This window comes from Ceratotherium simum, chromosome 7, assembly GCF_057802395.1.
Source record: "Ceratotherium simum simum isolate JZ-2026a chromosome 7, ASM5780239v1, whole genome shotgun sequence".
NCBI lineage: Eukaryota > Metazoa > Chordata > Mammalia > Perissodactyla > Rhinocerotidae > Ceratotherium > Ceratotherium simum.
In genome coordinates this window covers 18,520,119-18,543,493 of record NC_141906.1, presented here as the reverse complement: position 1 = coordinate 18,543,493, position 23,375 = coordinate 18,520,119, and the positions used below count along the sequence as shown (strand labels likewise).

The 23,375-nt window shown below is 47.6% G+C and overlaps 1 protein-coding gene across 2 annotated transcripts in view; it reads right to left on the bottom strand.

Moving 5' to 3' along the window:
• The window catches only part of GALNT18 (polypeptide N-acetylgalactosaminyltransferase 18), a 339,217-nt gene that overhangs the window by 33,853 nt on the left and 281,989 nt on the right, over positions 1–23,375 (bottom strand). For both annotated transcript variants that reach the window (XM_087433212.1, XM_004418438.3), the window contains 2 exons: positions 20,189–20,326; positions 13,538–13,633 (listed from right to left, as the gene is read on the bottom strand). In XM_087433212.1, coding sequence (XP_087289338.1) covers positions 13,538–13,633; positions 20,189–20,326 — 234 coding nt within the window. The remainder of the gene's footprint in view (positions 1–13,537; positions 13,634–20,188; positions 20,327–23,375) is intronic.

Genomic DNA, 23,375 nt, shown 5'->3' with positions numbered 1-23,375 from the left:
GAATGGGGGAGTGAGTTACAGAAAGCTCTAGGAGGAGTGTCAGTCAATGTAGCTCTGCCAATGGGAGAACCCACAGGATCTACGGAGTCTCTCTTGCCTAGGGGTTGAGTCAAATGGAAAAGCAGGCCAGCTTCTGTGTGCCAGCAAGCCTTGGTGGAGGAGAGGCCTTGATGGAAGGAGGTGTCCCTGACTCCTGCCCAACCTGTGCCCACAGCAACTGGCCCTCATAGAGAAAAATGACCAGGATCTGGTTCCCACCCCCAGGTCTCCATGAAAAGATACTGGGTCTAAACGAAGAGAGAGAGATCCTTCCAGATCTTATCTTGACTACCAATAACTAATACTACTAATAAAAATAACAGCAGTTATTGATTGAGGACTTACTGTGCCAGGCCTAGCGCTCAGCACTCTATCTATTCTCCATGGAATCCTCACAGAACGTCTATTGGATGGATGGTTTTAACTCCATTTTGCAGATGAAGAATCAGGCTTAGGGTTAAGGCTGGTAAGTGTGTCTTGGGCAGGCTGCTAGGCGGTCTTTGTTAGGAAGACTACCTTCAGTGCTCAAAAATCCACCAACCTTGTGAACAGATCCATTTACTAACCAGAGGTGCACTGAGCGCTGGCTCTGAGCCAGGCAGCATGCTGGGCACGAGGACACACTGGAGAACAAAGCAAGTGCCTGCCCTCAGGAACTTACAATCTAGTGGAGAGAGACCGTTGACAAGTAAACAAATTCACACGTAAGCGCCAACTGTGATCATAATTACATTTATACATATAACACAACAGCTGTGATGGAATCAGACAGGTGCAGAGATTCGAGAAAAACAAGTGAGAGCAGCTTAGAGAGGGTGGTCAGGAAAGACTGCCCTGAGGAAGTGGCCTTGGGCTGAGACCTGAAGGATAACAAGGGGGAGAACGGGGGCCTTCGGTGTGAAGCTTTAGCCCTGGAATCCTGAGACGTCCTCCAATGGGGACGTCCTCCAATGCGGAGATGGCTGCCCCAGTTCCTCGGGGGAAAGGGGAACCCCAAAGACGAGGGGCACATGCAGAGAGCTTTCATGAGTCCAGAGAGCTGAATGACCTGCTCTGTGTCCTGGCCAAGGGTGGGTGGCAGGGCTGTGTCGACTGGGTGGTATTTTCAAACCTCCTTCAGCCCAGTCTCGGGAACCTGCCACAAGTCCTTTCAGGGAGAACACTGCAAATTAAACTCAGTTTTCCTTTAGATCCCACGAAGAAGAGCAGGCCTGGTGGTTGGCTACTCCCTCCCCTGTACTCTCATGGCAGCCTTTATTCATCCAGCAAGTGCGCTCTGAACATCTTTACATGCCAAACCTTCATCACACCACATGGTGGTGGCTTATTGTCCTGTCTCTGTCCAGAGAACCTCCTGAGAGCAGAGGCCACATATCTAAGGAAATGAGGGAGGAGTCCCGAGTCATGGCTCCGAGGAGCCTGGGCCCGGCATTTCTAAGCCCCATGCTAATGTGTGACCCGGAGCAAGTTACATAACTGCCTTGAGGACCAGTTTTCTCCCCCATACAAATGGTGTAATAGCAGTATCTACCTCCCAGGGCTGTTGAGAGTATTAACTGAGATTCTGCACACAAAATATTTAGAAAGACGCCTAGAAACAGTGGACAATAAATGTAAACTGTTGTTAGTATTATTATCTTTAGGCAGACTAACAAGCTCTCAAAAAATGTTGAGAGGCTGCCCTAGTTAGAACAAGAAACCAACATTACTGTGCCCCTTTCTATGCCAGGCTTGGTGCTAGGCACATACGGGTTTGTTGCTTCACTAAAATCTCAGCGTCCGTCCCCATTTTACCGATCAGGAAGCCGAGGCTCAAGGAGGTGAAGTGACTTATCAGAGCACAGAGGCAAGTTGGGATCTAAATTCAGTTCCTGTGACACTGGTTCGTGACCTGTCCCCGAGGCCAGAGGGTCCTGAGAAGCACAGCTCTCCAGAGAACAGCGGGTAGAGGGCAGGCGCTCAGCCTCGCCCTGGGTGGTGAGCGGGAACCATCCTCCTCAGTGCTGGCCCACTGCGGTGCTGCCAACGACTGCTTCTTCCCGGCCTGTGGGCGCTTAATGAAAGTCATGCCAACGCGCTGTTTACCGTTCTAATTGCGGAGTTTGGACATGAAGTGAAGAACATATCATGTAGAATGAATAACAAATCAAGCGGCTCCTTTTTTTAGCACTGAAGCTGTGGGAGCAGCCCAGAGTTCACCATCTCTTGTGAAACAGAAGGCTACCACTGCGGCCCCAACATCTGTGTGCCTAGCGCATCCGCCCGCTCCCTCCCTGTGCTCCTGCACCCCGCGCTGAGCTGAGGCATCCAGGGCTGCGGGCTCGCCCTTCGGCCTCCGTGTGCAACTACCAAAAGGGAAATGGAAATGCGGGCTTTCTGAAAGCAGGGTGGGAAACCAGCTGAGCGCTCACTGCACCCAGAGCGGGACCAGCTTCAGGCAGATAACCGCAGATGGGTCCAGTGGGTGTCTGTGAGGAAGAGGGAGCCCTGTGATGGTCACCTGGGCCATGCCTTGTGGACGCAGCCAGAGCCTAGGGCAGGAAGGGCTGGGAGAGAAAGCAGCACTGGTGGTCAGCCTGCTCTTCCCAGCTTCCAGCCCCTCTTCACCCTGGGGGAGGATGCTCCTGGGTGTGACATAATTACACCTACGACCATGTTCTAGGCATATGGGCCTGAATCCACCACCCATCAGGGGTGGGGTTTTGGGTACATCTTTACAGCTTTGAGCCAACATCTTTAAAGTGGGAATAGGTGGCAACATGGTTCTAAGATGAAATGAATTGACATATGGGAGGTGTCTAGGGAGACTGACACAGTAATTATCTATATAATATAACAACATTATATATTGATATACACACACATAGATTATACAAATATGCTGCCTATTGTTAAGTAGCAGTTACCATACAGTAGGCTTTGTTTTAAGTTATAGATATTTGAGGTAAAGAAAAGTTAAGGATCATGTCCAGGTGACACAGCTAATAAGGGCAGAGCCAGGACTCACACCCAAGCAGCCCCACCAGGGACCAGCACAGTTGGTTCACGTCCTTTCAGTGGGGCTCTAAGGAAGGAGGGAGACTGTAGGCCGGATTACTAAAACAATTCGGTCCCTCAGCACTTACTGAGGAGCAGACACAGAGGGGATGAGTTCCTGAGCCCGGGATGCAGGCAGGATACATCAGGCACCTGCTCTCCATGGATGCTTCAAAGGCTACTAGGATGAGGGAGCCAGTCCAGCCTGGGGGTCCAGGAGGGCGTGACTGCAGGTTGTCAGCCCTACTCGTCCCAGCCTTGACTATCTCCCTTATTCACTGCCCTTGGGTGTGACATAATAACACCTACCATCATATTCTAGGCACTGGACTCAGTGTTGTCATGTACAGGCCATCAGAGCCCTCACAATAATTCAGTGAAGTGTACATTACTGTCCCATTTCACAGATTATAACATAACTGGACGTAAGAAAGATGAAGTCACTTGCCCCAATCACACATGTTGTAAGGGCAGAACTGGGACTAGATCCCAGCCTTGCCTGGCTCCAAGCTCGTGACTGCAGCAGTCACAGCCCTGGCTCCTCTGGAGTAAAAACTACCCCCTCAAACAACCAGCATGCCCTGTGAAAGTGGAAGGGCCACAGGGAGGAGCTGAGGGATAGCTGCCCAGAAGTGTGCAGAGAGCCAGGCCAGCCCAGGGCCAGCCCACTGCACCACCACAGGAACAAGGGCCCCTGGAATTCTGCAAGGCTACAGCTCAGAGGCCAATAAATCAAGAGATCCAAATAACCCTACCGGATAGTCCCCAAATAATGCAGAGCTGGAGGTGACCAGCCAAAGTTTCAGGACTAGGTGAGGCTCCCCACAGACCATAACCCAGTCAGGGCCCTGCACTAACATACAGCAGCTGGTGCCCAGGCAGTACAGCCACACACAAGGAGTTGTGCAGGGCACAAGTGTATCACATGAGAGCCAAGACATGAACTCAGGGAAGTTTTTCAAAACCTTATAGCCATTTGGTGCCTGGCATTCTGATTTATTTATAGATAAAAATCATAGAGAAGTGGAGAAATCTCCCAAAGGTCACAGAGAAGTGGCTGGCTATTTGAATTCTTGGCCTGAAAGCAAACCTTTTTCAATTATGTCTGAGACGTTGCTTGAAAGATCTGGGAGTTCAAGAACAATCTATGAGAGGCTGCTTATGTTCCATGAGTTGACCTCGGGATCATCGCCAAGCAGGGGGGTGATGGCTTCATTATGACCCCATGTGGGAACGGCAGTTTCTAGAGAGTGATTAGCAGACAGAAATAAGCAGGGTTTTTCATTCATTTCCCTCTCTCTCTCCTTCTCTCTCTCTCTCTCTCTGCGTGTGTGTGTGTATGTATAGCCGAATGAGAACTTGAAAACACGAAGAAGAAATTCCAAAAATTCCAAAAAGCAAAGGCACTAAAGTCCACCTACAATCCCACACTTTTCTTACTTTTATTGAACAAAGATCTGATCCAACATGGAATTCATCTCCAGGTTAAAGCAGAATACTGCTTTCAACTCCACTCTAACCTTTATACCTTGAGTCAAAAAACACTTCCTCAAGCAGAAACGTGGCAGCTGCAGTATTTCAAAAACCTTAAAAGGAATTAAAGTCCCTTTCATCTTCCTTCTTCTATAGGTAAAAATTTACCTTCCCATGGGAAAAACACTTTTTTTTCCTGTGTCTTCTACAGTCTAGAAGATGTAGGCAGAAGGAATGGGAGGGGCCCTCAGACCCTGACTTGTCCTGTCGTCCCTCCTTTGATGGGATAATAAGAAGGTGGTTCGGGCGGTAGGTTCCAAGCAGGTTGCATCCTATGAACTGTAGTTATCTGAGTGCCCGCCTCCCTTTCCAGAGCGGACTCTTCCAGATCAGGCACCTGGGCAAAGCCGCCTTTGCCTCTCGCAATTCTTGGCATAAAATAATACTCAGTGCATGTTTCTTAAACAAACAAATGAATGAATGAGTGAGTGATTGAATAAACAAATAAATAAAGTCTTGTAGGGAGATCCCCTTGTATTCTTCCCATCAGAAGGAATTTTCCAGGCTTTGACACTAATTAGGGCTCACATTTTCAGTTATTTTGAAGATTGCTTGGAATTTGCTAACTTAAATAAAATGGTTACGTTTACTCATTAACCAATTACATGCTTCCCAGCAGCGTCACCTCACTAATTTCATTAGTTACACTGTGTTCTCCTCCCCAGGGCCTTCTCTGAGACCTGGCAACAGCACAGCTATATCAGAGCGAACTTTTCAAACAAAATGTAAGCAGAATCTCTCAAAGCGTTTAAACACAGATGCGAGCCCAGCCCCTCTTGCTAGCCCAAGGCGTCTTTGGGTCCCTAATGTCTTTGTCCCCGCTGGGCCACACTCTAAGTTGCTCTACAAAACCATTCCTATCACTAGACCAAACTAAATTTTGTCTTCAGGGAAAATGAAACTTTCCAAAACATGAGGACTTCCTGAAAGACAAGCTAGCACATGTTTGGTGAATGAATGAATGAAACTGGAGGAGAAACTGGAGGTCAAAATACAGGCCTCCTTCCTCGTCCTTCTTTGCCAGTGACTTGTGGTCACTCAGGCGAGTCAGTTCACATCCCCAGATGCCATTTTCTTGTTTTCTTGTTTGTCACAGGTGGAATTCATTCAGAAAATATCTAGGGTCATGTGGCAGAGACAAGGCTTCCCGTGCACGCAGAAAACCCTAATCCCACCTCCTCTGTCGTCAGGCCGGGCCATGTGACTAGCTCTGGCCAAAGAAATGTGCAAGGAAGGGACAGGAGGCACTTTTTGACCAAGGCATGAAAGTCAGATTTCCAGTCACACTCTTCCCCTTTGGAGGTGTCGTGGTTTGAATTGTACACCTCAAAAATTCATATGTTGAAGTCAGTACTCAGAATGTCGCCTTATTTGGAAACAGGGATGTTGCAGATATAATTAGTTAGGTTAGGATGGGGTCACACTGGAGTAGGGGGGCCCCTAGTTCAACATGACTGGTGTCCTTACAAGAAGGGGGAATCTGGACACAGACATGCACAGGGAGAACTCCATGTGAAGTTGGAGTCTTGCTGTCACAAGCCCAGGAACTACCAGAAGCTAGGAGAGAGGCTGGAACAGATGCCCCCTAGTGCCTCAGAGGGAGCACGGCTCTGCCAACACCTTCATCTTGGACTTCCAGCCTCCAGAACCGTGAGACAATACATTTCTGTTGTTTAAGCCACCCGGTGTGGGGTCCTTTGTTACAGCAGCCCTGGGAAATAATACGGGGGAAGGCCACACAGTCAGACTGTGAATCCACCAGGGTACCTGAGTTGTTAATGGCCTGGAGAGTCACTCCACCTTTACACAACTTTGTGAAAAGAGTTAAGAGAAATGTCTAAACCCTAGAAATATGGCAAAAAGGGAGGGGAGGTGATCTATCCTTTCAATATTATACTGGGCATTGTCCAACAGGCTCGCCTAAGAGTATATAGTTTTCCAAGAGAATGTCCTTGTGTTTGACTTTGCTATTTATCTTTTGATTAGTACCCAGATATTACAAAGTTAAATGCTAACTTCTAGATTTCTGCCTGGGTAGGAAAGATCACACTAAAGGCTATGATTTTATTTCCCTGTAGGGCATTAACCACTTCGGTATCTAATCTAGCAATCTTATTCTAACATTCTTTTTCAGAAAATGCCTATAGATACCGAGTTCCTCAAATGTTCTCAGTACCTGCTTAACCATCTTACTGGTTCCCTTATTAGTGAGTTCAATAAGCTTCTGTCCCATGTTCATTGTAATTGGTTGAAGAGTCATGTTTTAATTTTTTCAGTTGACAAAATAAACTTGTTTGGTTAATGCCAGTGAGGTCTGGGGATTGCTTATTATCTGATTGATACAGGTTCTTTCTGGTGTTAAAACCCCAAATGGACAAGCTTAGAAATTTGAAAGAAGGAAACAATGAAGGGCAATGACCCCCAAGATTGGCAGGATGAACTGGGCCAGCCCACAGTCCTGCCTGCTTGTCCTTCCTCCTCTTTTGCCATTCTTGGCCATGGCTGGCTGAAATCCAAGACATGTAGCTCAAATGTAGCCACATATGCAATTTTCAAGAGAGAAAAGAGTTCAGGCTCTGGCTGTGGTGAAGAATTGAAGATTAAAAATATAGAAGAGTCTGTCTCCATCATAGAGTGGAAACTTCATGAGGGCAGTGACTTGCATCTGATTCATCACTGTCTCCCACTGTCACAGGGTAGACCGCCATTGAGGTAAGGGAAAAAAAAAAAGGTAATGAATTAAAAAAGTCATAGAATTCCAAGGTGGGAGTGCCCTTAGGGATTTCTTAGCTTAAGAGGCTACATGATATAGGAACCCTTCATAATGCCCCTGGAGCCTCTGATGGTGGAGAGATCACTCTCGCCTGAGCCAATGACTGGGAAGGGTTTCCACATATTCAACCAAAAATCTGTGTCCTTATAATTTTGGAATTTTTCACGTCCCTCTTAAATCTGCTCCTCTCCAGGCTAAACAATTCCCCTTCTTTTAGCTCAAAGACATGGTCTTGAGTCTCTTTACCAATCTGGTAATAATAATTGCCAATATAGTCGTGCATCGCTTAACAAAGGGGATACGGAGAGAAATGTGTCATTAGGTGATTTCGTCATTGTGTGAACATCATGGAGTGTACTTAAACCTAGAAGATATAGCCTACTCCACACCTAGGCTACATAGTACTAATCTCATGGGACCACTGTCGTATATGCGATACATCATTGACCGAAATGGCATTATGCAGCACATGACTGTATTTAGTAAGTAACGACTGTGTACTAGGTTTATTGTTTAAATGCTTTATGTGCATCAATTTATTTAATTCTGATAATGACCCTATAAGGTAGGTACTACTATAATCTCCATTCTATAGGTAAGGAATTTGAGGCAAAAGGCAGTTATGACACCCAGCTAAAGAACCCAATTAGTAAGTGGTATGGCTGGAATTAGAACCCAGGTAGTCTGGTTTTTGACCACTATCTATTGCTTCATCATTTGCCTTTCAACATTTCCAGGCTTCTTATCAACGGTGGTGCTCAGGGATGAACATGTGAGGTTTCATAGCAGAGGCCAGAAAGACTGTCACCTTGGGCTGGTCTCTATTCCCCAGACAACAGTGTGAGATGCCACATCCCTCCCTGTACAATTGCATGTGGTGGTCCCGTCTGTGCATATGTGAACTTCCCTGGGCTCTCCTTGGCCTCGTGGTCATGGTAACGAGAGAAATTTCACTGAGAGCTGCCAGTGGGAGGGGAAAACGTCCCTGGAAATGCATGTTGTGCGTTTGATTTGGACCAAGTCTGGGAGATTCAGAGTATCTTTGGGGTGTGTATCTGTCCACAGTCCCTTTCTGATTTGTATGCTGATCTTGTACTAAGGTGATATCCCTGAGTTCCTCCTTTTCTCATCCCCTCCATGAGCCAGTGAAGTTCTTAAGGGCTAGTAGATGCCTTTGGGAAGCCTCGCCAGCCGGAAGTCCTGCCTCCTCATCCATCGCTTATCCTCTGCACCTGTGTCCATCCCTAGTAGATGAATGAACTCCAGCCAAGGACACCTAGCCCATCTCCAGGATGACCCTGTCCTCTCTGGTTCTCCCAGCTCACTGGGCAGGCCAGACTCAACAAATTCCTGCCCCAGAAGAGTCCCTACATCTCCCTGTTCTGGGAAATATGTCTGATCTGAGGCTGCTCTCAAGCCTCTTGACCTCCAGTCACTGACAGCCGTGCACCTCAGCTGCGCGTCTGGTGGGAGAGGGCAACTGGGCCCCCGTTCCTGTACAGCCTAGGTACACGAGGGTTCTGTGGGAACGGGGAGGGGGACCCAAGTCTTTAGGACTTGCTGCAGCTCCACATCAAGAAGCTGATATACAAAGCAAGAAGGGAAGGCAGCGCCCAGTATTCCTGGCAAGCACAGCACAAACTCACAGCTTCCCAGGCCAACAGAAGTTCAGAACAAAGAATGTGAGGTAAGCAGATTGCCAGATCTGGCCGAGCTGGGCCTGGAGAGAGCCAGTTCAGCTTCCTCACTGGCAGATAAGAAGACAGGCCCAGATAAAACTAGTCAATGGTGCTAGAGATCAGAATCACAGAGGGTAAAGGTTGGGTAGAGGTGTTGACCCAGAGGAGGTAGAAGGAAGTCCTCTAGGATGATGGGCTTGATCTGGGTGCTGACTGTACGGTATCTACAAATGTAGAAATTCATTGAGCTGTACACTTAAGATGAGTGTACCGTAGTGTAAAATTGTACCTCAATAAAAGAGTAAAACAAAATAAAGGTGCAGAGATGGTTAAGGTGACATCACAAATGTGTGGCAAGACCAAGCCTAGGACTCAGGCTTCCTGTTCCCCGGTTCACTGCCCTTCCTCCTACTCCACTGCATTTTTGCTGCCATAGCAACTCAGTGATGCTCCAATAGTCTATGGGTGGGTTTTGACCAGGGAAGGAACCCATGGCACATGGCACATGAGGTCAAGCAAAATCGGTGCAGTGTGGATTGGAGCTAGAATCTTGAGGGTTCTATACTGAGCAAGAGTCAGGCATAACGAGTGATAATAATAGTAATAATATTATTACAGCAATACTAATAGCTAGCATTTATTGAGCACTTACCATATGCCAGGCTCTATTTTAAATACTTTACATGTATTAAATCCTCACAACAACATTTATGATATATACCACTATTAATCCATATTTTACACATAAGAAAATAGGCCCAGATTTAAAAACCTGTCCAAGGTTTCACAACTAGAAAGTGTCAAAGCTAACATTTAGACTCAGTCAATCTGGCTCCAGAATCCATGCTCCCAACCACAACACAGACTGTCCCATATTGAATCATCTGTAGCTGGTAGACTGGCAGCCTCTGCTTGAACTGACACCCACCACGCCACAGAGGAAACACCCAATATTTGTCCAATGGTCCAGATAAGCACCAACCCTGCAGATTCTCACACAGATTTGTTAAAGGCAAGTTTACCCATTGTCTTCTGGATCATAAATATTAAAAAGTAGAGAAGGAATTTACAAAAAGATCTAATTACTCGTGACCTGGCCACCTTGGCCCACACTCAAGATCAACGTGGGGATGTTCTGCACTGAAACTCAGTTGCATTTATAAACTTAACGCATCAATAATCAGAAAATGCAAATTAAAACCACAGTGTGACACCATTATACACCCACCACAATGTCTACAATTTACTGATAATACCAAATGTTGGCAAGGATGTGGAATGAGCAGAATTCTAGTATATGGCTGGTGGGAGTAAAAATTGATACAACTACTTTGGAAAACTGTTTGATTAGTAGATTAGCCTGCTCTGGCTGCCATAACAAAAGACCACAGGCTGGGTGGCTTAAACAACAGAAATTTATTTTCACACAATTCTGGAAGGCTGGGAAGTCCAAGATCAAGGTGCTGGTCCATTCAGCTTCTGGTGAGTGCTCTCTTCCTAGCTTGCTAACAGCCGCCTTCTTCTGTGTCCTTACACGGGAGAGAAAGTAACCGAGCTCTCTGGTGTCTCTTCTCATAAGGACACTAATCCTATTGGATCAGGGCTCCAACTTTACGACCTTGTTTAACCTTAATTACTTCCTTACTCCAAATACAGTCAGGATTAGGGCTTCAACATCTAAATTTTGGGGGGATACAATTCAGTATGTAGTATTCTGCCCCTGGCCCCCCCAAATTCATTTCTTTCTCCCATGCAAGATACAGTCATTTTATCCTTAACAGCCCCAAAAGTCTTAACTCATTCTTGCATCAATTCTAAAGTCTAAAGTCCAAATATCATCTAAATAACATCTAAATCAGATATGGGTGAGACTTTCAGGTACGATTCATCCTGAGGAAAATTTCTCTCCAGCTGTGAACTTGTGAAATCAGACAAGTTATTTCCTTCCAAAATATGATGGTGGGACAGGCCTAGGACAGACAATCCCATTCCAAAAGGGAGAAAGTGCAAGGAAGAAAGTGTTGCTGCGTCCCAAGCAAGTCCAAAACCCAGCAAGACAAATACCATCAGATCTTAAGGCTCGAGAATAATACTCTTTGGCTCCATGCTCTCCCCTCCAGGCCCACTGGGGTGGCAGTGTTACCCTAATTGCTCTGTGGGGCTGCCCACCTCTTTGGCTCTCTGGGGTGGCCTTGCCCACGCTGCTCGCTGCTTGGACCCAACCCTGAGGCACTGGGCAGGGCCATCTTGGCCCACCAAAACCAGAGAGGCAGGCCCACCCTTTGAGGAAACAGCCTTGCCCTGGGCCTGTGTTGGGAGTAGCAGCCCTGAGGATCTCCGAATCACCTTCAGCCTCATTCTTCCCTTTTCTTGAGCAATAGGGGATGTTCACAACTGAATAGCTCTATGGTCCTGTCTTGTAGAATCTAAGAGGTCCAACAATCTTCCTTCATTCTGTCTCACTTTCTCTGTCCCCTCTAGTTCAAACTGGCAGTGTCTCTGCTGGTATAATCTACCTCCATTTCTGGCCTCTGCTGCTGAGATGGCTGATTAAATCCATGAGTCTCACCCATGATCTCTTTATCAAATGGTTGTTCAGCCACACCCTTAGTGTTCTCTTCAGAACAAGCTTTCTCATTTTTTTGCAATATAGACAGGCTGAGAATTTTCCAAATCTTCAAGGTAAGGTTAAATGAGGTCATAAGGGTAGAGCCCCAATCTGATAGGATTAGCATCCTTTTAAGAAGAGACACCAGAGAGCTCCCTTATTCTCTCTCTCCTGACACATGAGGAGACAGGGAGAAGGTGACCATTTGCAAGCCAGAAAGAGAGCCCTCACCAGAGACCAAATCAGCCGACACTTTGATCTTGGACTTCTCGACCTCCAGAACTGTGAGAAAATAAATTTCTGTTGTTTAGCCACCCAGGCTGTGGCATTTTGTTACGGTAGCCCTAGCAGATTAACATAGGCAGTGTCTCCAAAAAGTGAACATTTGTCAACCCTACAACTCAGCAGTTCGACTCCTAGGTATAAACCCAAAAGAAATGAGTGTGTATGTGCACCAGAAGACATGAACAAGAATGCTCATAGCAGTGGTATTCATAATACTCCCAAATTGGCAATACCCAAGTGTCCATCAACGATAGACTATATCATGAATATGGCATATTCATAAAATGGCATATTACATAGTAATAAAAATGAACAAATTACGACATGTAACAGCACGGATGTACTTTACAAGTATAAAGATGAAAGAAAGAAAAAACCAACATGAGAAAGCATATACCCCATGACCCTACTTACGTAAAATTCAAAATCAGGCAATACTGCTCTTTTTTTTAATCTGGATGCTGGTTACATGGGTGTGCTTGCTCTGAAAATTAATCAATCTGTACATTTATAATTTGCCTATTTTCTGTATATATGTTATATGCCAATAAAAAGTTTACATAAAAATAGTTACCCACTAAAAATGTCACACCATTGTGATGATGAAGAGTGAGTTGCTATACGGTGTGGTGTGGGGATAATGTCATGTTCTTACCTGCTAGTGACCGTCAGTGATGCCACAGAAGCTTGGCCACAAAATGGATGAGGCAGTAGAGATCACAGTGGACAATCGAGGGGACTCTCAGCATAGTACACAAGGTGATACACATGTCACGACATCCTTCAGTCGTGTGTTTCGGTGGGTAACAACTCTTTGAATCACTGAATTGCAATTGCACAAATATACATATCTTCTATAGCAAAATATCTTTTTTTAAATCACTGTGCACTTCTGGAGGTGAGATAAGTAAACTCTGAAAACATTGTTGATGCAGAACAGGTCAGTCTATGGCATTCTTGGTCAACGGTTGTCCATTGTACTTTGTTGAATAAACCCTTTCTCTTGCCGGTGCCTTGACATCCTCTTTGGATATCTGAAGCCTGGGCTATGAATGGGGAATTTTTTAGGATAACTTATGTTCCTGGTAGCTGTCCTTCATTCTCCACCAGAGGAAGGTCACAAGAGCTAGAAAGGGTCTCACGGCTGTAAATTTTGGCCCCAGCTGTGATCTACTACAGGGCAGAGCCTAAAGGCCACGATATGGTACTCTGAAGGGACTCGTGAGATATCATGGAGCTGAGGGGAACCCTGGGGGTCCCTCTTACTAGGGAAGGGCATGGCTGCCAGAAACAGGACTATGATTTATCCAAGGTCTCCCCAAAGGAGGCAGGTGTTCCTCTTTGGAAATTTATCACCTTCCTTGCTCCCTACCCCAGAGGATCCGGGCATCCCAGCATCGATTCCTCCAGCCTCCTTCCACGTAAGGCAGGAGTGACTCTCTCCTTTTGCTCATGAGAATACTTCCCAACAAAAATCCCCCGAGGCCCCGGGTCCAGAGTAGCAATGACAGAGTTTAGCCATCCTTCCTCACACCAGACACACATGTGCACACCCCTGGCACAGGGATCTCTCAGGGGACTCACCTGGGGCGTCATCCCATGGCAGATGTACACGATGGGAACATTCTCTGTGTCTGGACCCTGATCAAGACACAAATCGGTCTTCAGAGAGTTCTGCAGCTGAAACCAGAGGAGAGACAGCCACATCAAAGAGAAAGGAACAGAGAAACACATGCATTAAATCAGGAGAAACAAGCATTCCACTGAGACAGGCTCTATTTCCACGATCAACCCAAGTCCCCTTGAATACTACGGAAACCAACAGGCACCAGCTTTTGCCTTGCATAAAGGTGCTGAGGGAAGACCAGACACCTTTGAAGGGGAAGGTTCACATGTTGTTAAACAGCAAGTGGGGGGCCGGCTCTGTGGCTTAGCGGTTAAGTGCGCGCGCTCTGATGCTGGCGGCCCGGGTTCGGATCCCGGGAGCGCCCGGAGGCACCACTTCTCCGTCCAACGCGAGGCCGAGTCCCGCGTACAGCAACTAGAAGGATGTGAACCTATGACATACAACTATCTACTGGGGCTTTGGGGGGAAAAAGCTGAATAAATAAAATCTTTAAAAAAAAAAAAAAAAAAAAACAGCAAGTGGGGTCTGGGGAGCTGAGACAGTCTAGGTAAATATAAAAGATACATGTGCATGCACACACAAGATGGTGCTGGGCTTTTCATCCTCTCCATTTCCACAGGGGTGGCAGAATGGCCTTCAAGAGACCCTGGATAGAAGTCTTTGCTCTTGGGAGTTGGGGGAAGTGGGCAAGATGTTAGCTGTTTTCAGGCCTGGGATGTCCTCTGGGATCAGGCCCTCTCTGCCTCCTGCAGATCTAGCAGTGGTTGGCCAGGCCCCAGTGTTGGCCCTACTGATGAGGGTTCTCCGGAGCGGGAGGTCTGGTGGGTGAACAGGAGAGAAGCAGGCCAGGGTGGGAGCAGGAGAAGAGAGAGGGATCTCTTACCCTCACCTGCAGGCACATGGCAATCAACAGAACCAATGCCTGGGTACCGTGAACCAATGTCTGACCATGTCTAGGTAAGAAAGCCAATAGTCAATGTCCCTTTTGGCATAAGCTCACTCTCACCCTTGGAAAGGGCAGCTTATAGTCCACATGGCCCCGCTCGCACACAATAGCTGAGTGGACCACAGTGGGCACCAACCTGCAGTTTAGAATGAGTTAATAATTCTCTTTCTTTCCCCCTCTCTCCTCCATCCTTTTCTCTCTGGAATGTGACCATCTCATCATTCTCTTATCCTCTTCTAGGAGTCTAGATGAGAGACCCAGAGACTGTGGTCAGAGGGTAGTGGCCACTAGAATTGTGAGGCCATTTAGATTGGGTGTGGGGATCTGCTGGGCCGTGTGTAAGCAGAGAAATCCAGTTGAGATCAAGGACGAGGTGAAGTGTGAGGCAGATAGAATTAGAGACAAGAGAGATCGTCCCTCCCTGCTGTGGTTTTCGTGGCTTCCCAGCTTGAACGCCCCTGCCCATTTGTACCAGTTCCTGTGCCCATAAGAGAGTTGTGGTATCTTTATGCATCTTAACTTGAGCTAGCTTAAATAGCTCTTCCTAGCAAACTAAAGCACTCTGTTCAGAACAGGAGGTGGAGATCGAATCCAGGGAGGACCAGGGCAATGGACCACAGGTGGGTCATCTACCAGGGGAAGGTCAGAGACAGGCAGTGGCTGAGATTTGGCGGTCCTGATGGCTTGTGGCAGGAGTGCAATGAGCCCAAGTAAGGGCTGTTCTTGACAGGGGACAAGGAACAGAGTCAAATTCTTTTCTCTTGGGCTTCCTTTCCTCTATTGGGGTATAGCAGCTCAATCCCAATCTTGCAGTTTAGGGGTTCTAAAGAAATATGAACGTGTGTCAGCTTCTTAGGCAGGAGCATCCAGAAGCATCTATGCAGCAAATCCTTTATCATAAACCAAATACTTGGCTTGCCTGTGTGGGAGGAGCAGATGTAAATACACTTTGGACTTTTCCTGCAGCCCACAGAGGGGTGGGAGTCACATCTAAAGCTGAGCACTGTAATCCATTAGTGAGACCCGCTAATTGTTGTCACAAAGAGAAAGGTCCAGAGAGCCCTGATGTCAGCCTTGGCTCTCCCCTGGGCTCTCCATGCTGGCCTCTGGGTGAGGGCGTGGTAGGGCTTTTTGATAAAGTCCTCCCCGGGTCTGTGTCATCCCTCCCCCATTAAGCAGGTGGTCTATTGATACAGTTGGGAGAGAGAGGCTGGGATGGAATCCTGGCTCCAGCTGTGTGGTCACGGACAAAGCAACATAACTCCTTCTTGTCTGTTTTCGTCTCTCTCAAATAGGGATAATGATAGTGCCGACTCATAGGGCTGTTATGAGGATTAAGTGGAACTATCTACAAGTGCTTAGCACAGGGCCTGGCAAAGAGCAAATGTGCACTAATTGTTAGCTATTATTGCTGCTATAACCTTCCTGAAGGCCATGCAAGGAAACTAGCTTTTATGACTGCACCTATGTGCTGGGTACCGTGGAAGTGCTTTCCATGTGTTATCCCAGCTAGTCCTCAAAATAAGCCAGACAGTCCGGAGTATTATCTCTTTTAAGGGTGAAGGAAGTGCAGAATAGTAAGACGCTCTGCCTCACCTCTTGCTGTGTAATGCTATTCCCACCCCATGGACCCTCTGCTCTGGCCTTCTCTTTGCCTGACTAAGTCCTCCTCTTCCTTTGGTTCTCAGCTTCTCTGCCACTCTGGAAGCCTTTGCTGACCCAAGTCCGGGTGTGAGGCCACTGCTCTACGCTTCACCAGCACCTCCATTTCTCCTACTGTAGCACTTAGCACACTGTAGTCTTGGTGCTTCTTCACTTTCTGTCTCCTCTGCTAGTCACCAGACTAGGTCTCAGTCTTCCTCACTGCCTATGACACGGGCCAGCCCTGGCACAGAGTAGACAGTGAATACACATGGAATGAATAAAGGGAGACAATGAACAGAGGAGCGCCATTCCCAAGTGAATGGCATCACAGGTGGACTGTGGAGTCTGTCTGTCTCAAACAGACAGGTGGAGTCTGTCTGTCTCAAAAGTGCAAACTCCTCCCATCATGCAAATGGTGCCACTCCTGAGACGGTGAGAGACACCCCGTGCAATGGTACGGCTATAAGCTTTAGGGTTTTGCAAACTGTCAAAGTTACACAGCGAGCTGGTAGCCAGGCTAAGGTTCAGAAGCCAGGCACGCCTGTCTCCAGATGCTGCTCCATCTCTACTGTCAGCGCCAGAGCTGGGACTAATCTGAAGCCACTCTGTCCCCCAGACATGGAGCACAGTGATCCAGGGGAAGCCCACGCCCTTGCCACAGGGCCCACAGGCCCTTCCGCCTGCGGGAGTAGTTAAGGGACCTCTTAGCGGATTAACGGGCTGGGTTATATAGACCTGACACTGGCCTCACCGAGAATCCTAGGGGTTTTTGACCTGAGCAATGCAGTTTAGGCATGAGTTGGAAGGGACCAAGAAAACAGAAACTCTGCCCCTGAGAAGACATCTGGTCTCTTCATTTCAGAATAAAAATAATCACCAGGAAGAACGACTCAGCCCCAGCAAATCCTCCCACTCTTGCGGCTGCATCCTGCTCTGCCCAGCTCCCCCCAACACCCCCATTAAGCGTTCATCATGCTCCTGACAAGCAAGTGCGTCTCTGCTCAGGTCAGAGCCCAGCCCGCGGAGGAGGTAGGATGCAGGGGACGCTGGCCAGGCCCTGAACGGTGGCTGGAAGATGAGCATGCAGGGGGTCAGAGACCCCTGCCAGCCCCAGGGATGGCTAACACAGCTCAGCCCTCTGGGATGACGAGTGGACGGATTTCAGCATGACAGAGTGAAAAAAGCCCCAGCTATGGACTCAGACAGATCTAGATCACAACCCTGTATATGCCACTTACTATTTGACCAACCAAAGGGTTCTGGGTGTGGCAGAGAGGGGGCTACATGGTAAATCTGCTATATGCGTTCATAAAATGAGACCCTTTTACTTAGAAGACAAGAATGCCTTTGGCCAAGACCCAGAATTGCAATGGCCACATGCACACACCTCCACTGTTACTGCTTTCCCGCCCCCTCTGGTTGAGTTTGGCTAACACTGTTCAGCCACAGCTGACAGCTTGGTGAGAACGTGAATCCAGAAGCTCGCCAGGGCTCGCAGAGGTTTGGGGCCAATAGTTTCTCTGGAGCCACAGTAGCGTAACTATCCTTTTTGGACTTGGCCCAATGATGGCCAAGCAGCACATACAACTTGCTATGAGCAGAGTGTGGGGGTACCAGTAGCTGCTGCGTCCTCAGGACGGTTCTGGGGAGGCAGACGGGGCTAATGGGCACCTCACAGACCACATTTCCATGGTAACAACAGGATCTGGAGGCTCAGGTAAGAGCTGGGCAGCACCAGCTGAGGAGTTTTCTGATATCTGAATGACACCAGCCTGAGAAGTGGAGAGGCAAGAGGCCACTGGGCGCTTCTCTCAGGGCATGTCAATCATGCCATGGGGGTTCTTGTGGGAGGATATGACCCCCTCCTACAGGCTGGCCTCCAGGACTACAGAGGCCCTGTGGAGGGGGAGAAGGAGGAGTTCCTGGGATCTCGGCTCCGTCTCCTTCAGAATCCTAGGGTGTTAGAGTTGGGAGGCCCGTGAGAACACTAAGGCCAATTCTTCAGCAAGGACTCTTCCCTCCCAGGCAGAAGCTGTGCCATTACTTTCCTGCGGAGGCAGGCTTTGAACTCAGCTCTGACTCCAGGTTATCAGAGGAAGAGGTCTCAGTTCTTCCTCCAAGTTTTCATCCTGGGGCATCGAAAGGTCTGAGGGGACACCCTCCAAAGGGAGGAATTGGGGTGAGGTCAGAAGCTGATGTTTCAGACTCGTTTCACTGTTGATTACCTGTGCAAACATGGCCAAGTCACTTTGCCTATCTGTTTCCCTATCTGTACTGTGGGGGGGTGGTAATTGAGGTCACCCCAAGGGGTAGTTTTGAGGGCTGAAGTATCAGTAGAAAAACTTTATGTGTTCAGTCAGCAAAACCCAGGTGAGATACTGTCTTGACATGAGTGCAGCCATGTTTGGCTGTTCCATTAACCTACAGCCACCAGCACACAAAGAAATATAAAGCTGCTTTCTGTGTGGTGGGAACTGGCCTTTTTTCCGGGAACTGGCCCTTCTCCCATGGAGATAGTCGCAATTTGTAAGAATTTCAAGGTCCTTTGGGTGTCATAGAGTGGGACGGACTGGCCATCTGTGCCGGGCTGGGACGATAATCAGGGAAAACAATGCACATACACAACTACTGGGCTGGGACGATAGCCAGGGGGCTCAATGCATGTACGCCACTGATAACCATTTGTGCATGGGAACATTGAATGCTTGCTCTGGAAACTCTGTAACTGCTTATATAAACTGCTGGAAACCGAGCCCTGGTGAGAGTCTCACCTGTGGAGGGGACGCCTGGCCCAGGACGTGTGATTCCCACCCAGCGTGTCAAGTGAAGGGACTCTCCCGGCAGTGGGGCGTGGATGTTGCAAGTAATTGATTTATTGTGAAGTAATTGATCTGATGTGTTCTCTTTTCAGTCAGCCTGGTGTTTCTCTTTCCGGTTGATTTGTGTCATTTCCCTTCAGTCGATCTGGTGTTTCCCTTTCAGATCGATCTGATGTTTTTCCCTCTTATTATATGACCTATTCGAATCTGCCGCTATCTCAGCCGATCTGGTGTTTCCCTTTCCGATCCAGCTGGTGTTTTTCCCTCTTATTATTTGACCTATTTGGATCTGTTTGCAGACTATCGCCTTTACTATCCTCTATATAATAAAATATACCTTCAGTCCATTTGTTTGAAATGGAAAGTTTCTTTTACGTCTCCGATCGAATCCTCGAACCTCTCATAACAGATATTCACAAATCAATCAAGAATCATTTAAAATAGCTTAAGAGTTGCACGGTCCTGGGAGTATTGGAAGAATGGGAGAGTTTATCACATTCAAAGTAATTTAACCCTAGACAGAAAATACGTTTCTATATCTTAGACTTTCTTCTACCCAATGAGGACAGTATTATTTCACCCCATTTAACATATGAAGAAACCGAGGCCCATAGACGTTAAGGCACTTTCCAGGGAAGTAGTCTGGTCAAGACTGGAACCCGGTCCATCTGGATCCAAACCCTGTGCTCTGCCCCTCCATCGGGGGGACTGCTCTGTGTCAATCAACAAGCGGTACTAGAACATCCGCCAAATACAGAGAACTCAGGAAGGTTATATTCCCCAGGACTCCTTTCTGGGCGGCTCTGTGAGTGAGTGGAAGCATAAGCCCCGTGGGTGGGGGAGGCACAAGGGCTGGTGGATGGAGCCTCAGGCACCCACACTCGGGGGACAGCGGGTGTTTGTTATATTTCCTTGCAATCTTAACCCAACGGCAGGTTTTTGTTTTACTGAGTGGAACGTGCAGGTTTGAGGCTAGTGCTGAATTGCTGAGGACTCGAGAGGAGAGACCAAGCGCCTCTCTCCAGGGAACGGAGAGGTTCTGGCTATGAAAGCCAAGGCTGCCTCGTGCCTGCTGGTCAACCGCAGGGCCCTCGTGGGAGACCGAGAGGCTCTTCCCTCCTCCCCCTGCCTCTCTACGCCTCTCTCTGGTCTTGCTCTCTCTCTGGGTCTAACAGAAACCTGAGGGGCCGACTCCTTACCACCCCGTAGGCAATGATGTCCGAGTACATCCTCATCTCTGGGTACACGTTGACCAGGTACCAGCGGAAGGTCTTGCACTGCAGCTGTTTTCTCAGAGCCTTCCTTGCGGTGATGTCCCCAATGTCGATTCCTGAGTCCTGCATGGGATGCAAATGCAGAGATGTAGCCACCACAGCCTTTCCCCAAATCTCCTAACTGGCATTCCTGGACACTGTCCAGTGAAGGGACAACGTGGGAACTCAACTCACACATTTCCCCACATGTACCTTAACCCCATATCTGTCTCCATCTGGACTGTGAAACATGAAGTCAGTGTGGATGGAGATGGCCATCAAAGGCCATTGAAAATACAGATTTTAAACTAAAAAAAAAAGCTGTAGTCTGGGTGTAGGTGAAAGTAATGGGAAGAATGCAGTCTGAGTAAGGTTTTTTCCTTATCTCAAGAGATAAGATGAGAGATTCTGAGCTGTGGGAGGAGAGGGAAGGGAAAAGAGACGAAGATAGAATAATGCTAATTCGAATACTATTCCTAATAATCATAACAGCTCAGGCTTATATAACACGTACAAAGTGCTGGGCATTGTTCTGTATGAGACGTGCGTATATATTTACGTTTGTGTATATTGTCCCACTTAAACCCATGAGGTAGCACTGTATAATCCTCATTTTACGGATGAGGAGTTGAGACAAAGAGAGCTTCAGTAATTTCTGTGGTGACACGTCCAAGTCCACAGCTAATAAATGGTGGAGCTGAGAGTTGAACTCAACCAACCTGGGTCTGGAGTTCGCACTTTTAACCTTACTCTGTGCATGTGGAAGATCCTGCCCTTCTGCCTCCTAAGACCAAGTCCCTGTGGGAGAAGCAGACTCTCTTTAAGCTTGAGGTACTTAGCATAGAGAGTACTCTCATCCCTTACTTCCCAGGTGTATCAGAGAGGGGGCACCTGAGGCATCAAGGTGTGGCAGGCAAGGGGCAGAAATGCAGACATGAATGTGTGCTGAGTGAGAGAGAGAGAGAAGCCCCCACATTTCCTGTGGCCCCAGAGCAGAGGGAGAGCACTGAGAGTCTGTGAGCCTGCATCCCAGCTGTTGAATAGGACGCAGAATTAGCTGAAAAAGAGCTGACGCCACAGTAGAGGATGGTGAGGGGTCCCTCCAGCTGGGGATCAGATGAAGACCTGGTGACATCTCAGAGGAGGACATCATGGAGTCAGGGACCAGATAGGTCACGTGGTATCTCACAAAACACCAGCCCAGAGCAGAGACAGACAAAGACAGGGAAGTACAGCTCCCTCCCACTGACACTGCGGTCCACGTGCTGGCTCAGTGAACCCCTGGTTCTAGCATCAACTTCGGGATCAAGTTACTAGGGTTGGGTAGATAATGAAATTGACAGAGTTTACGTCTGAAATGTCTGAGAAAAATCACAAAGCTGGCTGCTGCATGTATTTGGCCATGATCAGAACAAGTTTTGCCATCAGACAAGGCAGACTTGAGTAAAAACAAAACGTAGACATAGAAGAAATACATTTATTTTTGCCCACCAGGATTCAGGTAATAAAAAAATTTGAACCTGCTGCAGCCTGAAGGTTTAAGTTCCAGACTCCTAAGGTGTAATTTCAGTGAGTTCCCATTTCTTTTTTTTATTGAAGTACAGTTGATATACAATATTATATTAGTTTCAGGTGCACAACATAGTGATTCAACATTGATATACATTATGAAATGTCACCATGGAAAGTCTAGTAACTCCTTGATGACCTCATCCATGACTTGTCTACTCCTTGGCTTCTGCCCAGAGCCTCCTAGCAACTGCTACGTGGCCTTTCTCTGCTGGACCCCAGCTCCCTTACAATCAGGAAACATGTTAGACTTATCTCTATGCCCCAGGCATAGCTCTGTGCCTGAACTATATTGATGAGACCGAGTTAAGAAAATCTTTATGAAGTGGTGAACACAACAACTGGTATTAAATGTAACCTAATCACACCGCTTCCCCCATCAAGGGATCTGTTAGGTATTAACCCTTTAAACTTCCCTGCACTTTATCTTTTTATCACAAAACTACTTGTGGGGACCCAGGCCTTCCCCCTTTGTGCTATAACTGCCTGCGTGTGACGACAAGTTAACACTGTGTCTCAGCATTTACCGAGAGCCGCTAGAAGAACCTGTCTCAGGAAGGCCTCTGTATTTTCCTAAAATTCTGAGTTCCCGTGGGGAAACTTCCTTTCTGTACTCAGGATCAAGGGGAAGTTTTTCTCTCTCCCTACGATCTAATCAAAGGTGGGAGAGAGTCCATCAGAGGTCCATCTCTAACTTTTAGACCTCTGCTCAGCTTGTATTTCTGGATATCGTGTCCCTTTCCTCTTCCTGTTTATTAACTACTCCTGCCTTTCCGTTTTAATGGTTCAGCACGCCTGTACTGTGTGTCTACTGTAAACTGCATCAAACCCTTTTTCAGAGCAGGGGGCAGAAATTGAGAAATAAGCAAACTTTCTCAGAGAAGGTCATCTTGTCCCTTACTATTAGAAAACAATAAACGTTATCTCCTCACTTTGCTGAATATTTAGTGTAGTGGGTTGAATAGTGTCCCCTACCACCCTCAAAATTCGTGCCCACCCAGAACCTCCAAATGTGACCTTTTTTGGAAGTAGGGTCCTTGCAGATATAATTAACTAGAGATCTTGAGATGACCTCATTCTGGAGTTAGGGTGGGCCCTAAGTCCAATGACTGGTATCTTTATAAGAGAAAGGAGAGGGAGGTTCGGCCACAGAGACACAGAGACAGAGGCAGAGACTGGAGTGATGCCTCCACAAGCCAGGAGCCACTAGACACTGGAAGAGGCAAGGAAGGATCCTCCGCTAGAGCCTTTGGAGGGAGCATGGCCCTGCCAGCACCTTGATTTTGGGCTTCCGGCCTCCAGAACTGTGAGAGAACAAATTTCTGTTGTTTAAATCCACCTGGTTTGTGGTAATTTGTTATGGCAGCCCTAGGAAACTAATATACTTAGCCACACAAAGAGCTATCCAGTATTCCTGCCTGTGTGTGCAGCCACACACACAATTCCTTGTAGCCAAACCTAAAGAAGGGCCGTGGCCCGAGTACTGTGGTCAGTCCTTGCTGGCACTCAGCCTGTCTTCAGGCAAGAGCAAGCGAGGGCAGGTCTAGAGTTCCTGAACCCTGTG